At 41.0% G+C, this 6052-nt stretch overlaps 1 protein-coding gene across 1 annotated transcript in view; it reads right to left on the reverse strand.

Moving 5' to 3' along the window:
* The window catches only part of SLC13A3 (solute carrier family 13 member 3), a 35616-nt gene extending 29907 nt beyond the window's left edge, over positions 1 to 5709 (reverse strand). Inside the window, exons 1-2 of the mRNA XM_006016693.3 lie at positions 5438 to 5709; positions 4801 to 4964 (exon numbers count right to left, since the gene is read on the reverse strand). Coding sequence (XP_006016755.1) covers positions 4801 to 4964; positions 5438 to 5673 — 400 coding nt within the window. The 5' untranslated portion in view covers positions 5674 to 5709. The remainder of the gene's footprint in view (positions 1 to 4800; positions 4965 to 5437) is intronic.
* Positions 5710 to 6052: the final 343 nt, after the last annotated feature.

The following is a 6052-nucleotide window of genomic DNA, read 5'->3' on the forward strand; positions in this document are numbered from 1 at the left end:
ATCGAAGGCTTTTTTGAAGTCAGGATATATGACATCAATCTCTTCTCCCTTGTCCAGGTGATAGGTCACCTGGTCGTAGAAGGAAATGAGATTGGTCAAGCAAGACCTACCCGCAACAAACCCGTGCTGGCTATCCCTTAAGATGTTGGCGTCGGCCAGTCCATTAAGGATGGCCTCTTTAATAAACTTTTCTAAGATCTTCCCCGGGATAGAAGTCAGGCTGATGGGCCTATAGTTAGCCGGATCCACTTTCCTCCCTTTCTTGAAGATAGGCACCACATTGGCCTTCTGAATCCATTTGAATCATTCAAAAAACAAAAAAGGCCAATCACAGGACTACTGCAGCCCACCTGACTAAGAAATATATAGCAGTGCCCCTTGACTACAGCTCTCTTTTACAATTTATGGTAAGTCACCACAGAGTATATTTTTACTTCTTCTTCACTTCCATAGCGGACCTGTACATTTCTTTCCCATTTCCAATGATTCCTGTTCCTTCACCAGCCTTAAATGTCTGGCAAACATCACCAAAAGGGGCCCCAAACAGTTCACTCTTGACTTTTAGCCTGGCACATATGATTAGTGTGGCCCCACCCCCCATGAGGTGGCCAGACCAGGTTGCCCTGCACTTCATCTGCACATAAATTTTTGTGGGATCCCAGGACTAAGGACAAGAACATGTAGTTCCAGTCATAACTGGGGGCGCTAATTAGGACATGGATCCTTTGTGCAGGGGGGAGGGTATCTGGAGGACACACGCATACTGACCACATCTACATGAGATGCTAAGTGAGCAGTTATTACTGCATAGTCATTTAGTACTTGCATACACAGTACTAAATGACTGCGCAGTAACCAGAGTTACTGCGCAATAGCATCACTGAATGGCTTTTAGGTGGTGCTGACTGCGCAATAGCTTGTTACTACTGTGCAGTAGCGTCTCATGTAGATGTGGCCACTGAGTAATGCTGAATTACAGGGTCACCATGGCTTGAAACACTGTGGTCTCTGCTGGGACCCAGCCCAATGAATCACTTGGTAAGCTATAAGCCTTCTGACTTTGGACTGAGGTAATGCATGCAGAGGAGGTACCATAATGATGGTTTTGGCCCTGGTGGTTTTACTTACCTGGCAGGGGAGATGCCCTTCTTCTCAGCCTTGAATGATTCAGTGTAGCTGAGGATGTAGGTCTGCCCCTTGTAGTGTGGGCAGACTGACTCCTGTGAGAGTCTACTAAAGCTTCCCAATGGGAGGATCTCAGCCACACAGTTTATGGTGATAGGGGGAAAGCCCCTTGGGTTTTTCCTTTAGTTTGCTCATTCTGCCTTTTGCATAAGACTTGGGGGCATCTGAACTCCAAGGCATCTGGGCTTGGAGGATGTAGGATGTATCGTCTGCCACAGATCTGAGAGTACCCTGAAGCCCCAGGCTGAAGAGGCGGGAGGTAAGATACTTGTCGGTGGTAGCACTACACAGGCTTGAATGATTGAGCTCTGCTCAATCAATGGAATTCGGAACTGATTTGGCCCAAGACAATTTGTTTTTAATTGTGTTATATACAAGTAAATACAGATGTGCTACTTAAAAGTGTGTTTATGGAGTACCTGTAGTAAAACTTGCAGCAGTTTCAAAAGAGATAAATGCATCAATTCTGGATGAGCTAAGTGTATGGGTACCTGTACCGATTTCCCTATATGCAAATTCCTACAGGTATGTTTATTTCTAGGTCAGTGTTTTCAAATTTGCTTCTCACTTCCATGTGCTCAGGGACAGCAGAGAGAAGAAGTTGGGGGGCAGAAGGCAAAGGGACTACCTGACCCCTCAGATTTACTTGCCCTGCTGTAGCAGTGGGAAGAGGACAAATTCAAGGCAAAACTACAATTATTAATTCTACAATTAAAGAATAACACATTTATAAATTTTCCACATATAGAGTTTAATTATTGGGAGTTGTCTTCTCTTCAAGTAAATATGGTAATCCTGCTTTGCAACACCCAGATCAGTCCTGTCCCACAAGTCCAACATCATTTTTGCCCCACACCTGTGCTGTTCTTCCAGCCCCAACTTTGCTCCTCCTGGGGTTCTGCAGGATCCACCTACAGCCAGGTCCCCTTAATCTCTTCCATACCAGTTGTTGCACAAAAGCAACTTTTTGAAGTAAACAGTGGTTGCTAAAAGCTGCTTAAAAGAATAAGCAGTTGGCGGAGATGGATTAGTGGGCACAGAGCCAGTGAAGTGATCAAAGTTACAGGATACATTCACTATGACATTGCTCTGCAGGTTATCATGCAGCCATCACATGAAATGAATTCAGGACTAGAAGTGCCAGGTTATAAAAAGTTTTAAAATGAAGTGGTTCCTGAGGTACTTAGAGTCAAAAGAGAAAACTATAGAGGTCATAGGAAAGCCTAACCAATTTTGAAAACTAGTAGTTGGATATTTCATGGGAGGACAGTTATCCAGAGCCAAAAGTATCAATCCCTAATTATTCCTTTGAGTTTCTATGATCTCATAGCTCCAATCACTTATTATCAGCCCAGTTCATTGAATTTTACCTACCACTGTTGTATCTACTATAAATGTATCTACTGTTTTGTCTCCTTAACAATCTACAGCCCCAATCCTCAAAGCATTTATATATCTACATATTCTTACATGAGGAAATTTAAGCACAGGAATAAAATTTTCCTGGTTTAGGACTATTCCTTTCACTTTCAAATACATATATGTGTGGATTTTTTTTAGAATATAACAGCTTTGCTCATACTTCAGGAATTAAATCCCTGACACACTCGCTCTGTTTCTATTACATACACAGGTCTGAAATAAATTATATATATCAGATAAGTAAGAGTATTTCCAAAATATGTTCTATTTTGGGGCAAAATTTAAGAAACATCTCTGATGATATCTATGTACAAATCTGTTTGAGTACATTTTAAAAACACTTAACTAGTGATCAAGCAGCTAGAAAATGAGTGTAGTTCACAGAAGAAAAACTAATAGCTGAAAATATATTAAAGAACTGTACCTTTTAAATGGATTTGATTTTTCAGAAGAATTTGTATAATGTTTAAGGAATCACATATGGAAATGTTTAGACTATAGCAGCTTTGCTCATACTTTTAACTTTAACTAAATACTCATACTTTTAATTTAAACTAAATCCCTGATGCTCTCTCTCTAATACTCATGCACAGGTCTGATTTTATATATATGTAAATACACACACACACATTTCAGACCTCTGTGTGTGTATTTAAAATGTACTCAGGGAGACTCATAGATGTCATCAGATGTTATTCTTAAAGCTTGCTCAAAGCTAGAACCCATTTTACAAAGTTTCTTACTTAACTGATTTTGCACAATGTATTTGATTATTCCTTTGATGCATAAATTGAGTGAAGTTCTTTCCAAATGTCCCCTTACGTTATACCAGGTTTTATCACATCCGAGCAAAATATTATCAGTAAAACCAAAGCCTCAAAGCACAATCAATCCTGGATTCAGACCAGGTTCAGGAACTGGTAAACCTCTGTGAAAATCTGATCCATGCTTCTTATCATCTAGATCTCAAATCAAAATCATTATTCTTGACTGAATATTGCTTCAAGTTTGAGAGGCCACTGAAGAAACTCAGTGCCCATCATGCAGATCATCGCTCCGTTCTATTTCCTAAATACACTGAGGATTAGAGAAACAGACAGGTCTGTCCTACTGCACACACGTGACTCATAGCAGCTCCACTGTTGCTAATTTCTAGCTATCACCTCATCAGAAATACAAGGCGATTTTGTTTTGTATTTCTGTTGTAACCTTCTCTTCCCCTTCCCTTGCAAGCCTCAGCTTCAAAATAAAATGAAAATCATGCAACTTGCATGATGTTTGGGAACCACTGCTCTGTTCACTCTGTTATATCTCTTTCCCCTCCCCATTTTCAGACCAGGAATAGCATATTATTTTATATTTGTACAGTGAGCTCCTGGTCTTAGGTGATCCTGCGGCTCTAATTTATGAGTTATGCTAATACAGCAATCTCTAAGAACAGGGTTAAAGACAGTTAAAGAACAAACTCATTAATGAACTACTACTAAAAATAAAAAAGAATGACTGAGTCAGGAAGAACAATGTTAATAGCTTAAAGACATTCATAGTTAAAAATTCAGAAAGTGAAAATGATGAAATGGCCTGGATTTAAAATATCTCTTGAAAGCTATCCATTGATTGCAACTGATTAATTGCATCACTGTTTAGAACATGCATATGCCGGAATTCTTCTGAGGACTTGTTTTTTCTATGTTTCAGAAATCAGCAGCATCCAAAAACCCATCCTCTTGTGAACTGCAGAAACGCAAATAGCACTTACAAAGGCAATTAGGAAAAGCAAAAAAAGAGAGAGAAGCAGCTATTGCCCTCCCTAGCATTAACAGTTGCAGGGGGGCTTTGTTTCTGTTTTGTGGTTTTTCATGATTGCTTGCCAGAAAAATTACCTCCATGTAAATTATTTGCAAAAATAAGCTGTTGTGGAAGATATATTTTTCTTTTGCTGATTAGAGAGAAACCTGATTGAACATTTTGGACATGTCTACACAAGACGCTAAATGCACAGTAGACTAATTCTACTGCACATTGGCACATCACAGCAAAAGTCATGCTAATGCGCAGTAGAATTAGTCTACTGCACATTAGCGTCACTAAAAAGGCGTGTGCCAGTGCTACTGCACATTTACTGTATGGCTATGGTTACTGCACATCGAGTTAGTACCTGCTGTTTGCATTACTGTTCTCTGACTGAGTTACCTTGGTTTTCTTCATTTTCCTTGTTGAGATCTCTAGATACTTCTTTCTCTCCAAAGAGACTCTTCAGAATAGCAATGGCAATTGGGAGCATCATAGCAGTGGAGGCTGTATTACTTAACCACATGGACAGGAAAGAAGTTGTCAGCATCATTCCTAAAATAAGTCTGGAAGGGAGAAAAATTCAGTTTAACACTAAGTTCTGTAAGGTCTATTTTATGTTCCAGCTGAGAAAAATCACATGGCATGATCTCATAAAATGAACAGGTACAAAGCTGTCAGTGGTTATCCTATAATATGTGGGAGCATGTACAAGTGGATTAAGTGTTAATGTAATTCAAACAAGGCTGAAGCAGTTATTTAATTTCATCTCCCCTTCTTCATTCTTCATTACTAGCCAGCAAAAGGACTGCAACAACCTAAATGAATAAAAATAGGGAGCCCTGAAAAGGGAGTGTGTGTTTAAGCCAACAGTGGGTAGACATGTGGTGCTTTTACTACAGCCTACAAGCTGATATGTTGACTTTGGGTGCCATGTTCTCTTGATTACTCCGAGGTTCAGCTCATGCTTTAAAACAACTAGGGTTGGAGCCTGGAGAAATAAGACATGAAGTAATAACAAGTGTTTTGCAAAAGTTACCTGGCTGGTTGGACTCCCACTAGCATGAGGACCTTCAGGGCAATCCTGCGATGCAGGTTCCACTCCTCGATGGCAGCCGCCATGATGAGGCCACTGAGGAAGAGGAAGTTGGTGTCTAAAAAATACTGTGGGCAAACTTTGTTGGAAGGGAGAATGCCCAGAAATGGAAACAGGATGATTGGCAGCAGAGCAGTCACAGCCAATGGCAGCGCCTCCGTGCACCAGTACAAAGCCATCAGGAGGATCACATAGAGACATCTTCCTTCCTGGAGAGGCAAAAAGAAACAAAGAGAACAGGTGACTGATCTGGACTTACAAACAAGGTTTGCACCCGGGGATGCTGAACATGGACAAACAAAAAGCCCAACAGGCTGAGGAGGAGTCACCTCTCATCTTTGTGGAGCAGAAGCCCCAAGACCATTCCCTTCACGGGGAGGTAGTTGCTCCTCTTGTGAGAAGAGTAGGCAGGTCAGGTCCCAGAACCTGATTGCCCCTTAAGATCTATGCACATTTCAGGAGCTTTGCCAGAGCCGTAAAGCTGTGTGTGCTTGGGGGGGATCTGTGTGCTCCACATCAGGGTAGGATGTACACATGGATAATGTCCTCCAAACACGG

The sequence above is a fragment of the Alligator sinensis genome, unplaced genomic scaffold (assembly GCF_000455745.1).
Source record: "Alligator sinensis unplaced genomic scaffold, ASM45574v1 scaffold76_1, whole genome shotgun sequence".
In the NCBI taxonomy this organism is placed as follows: domain Eukaryota; kingdom Metazoa; phylum Chordata; order Crocodylia; family Alligatoridae; genus Alligator; species Alligator sinensis.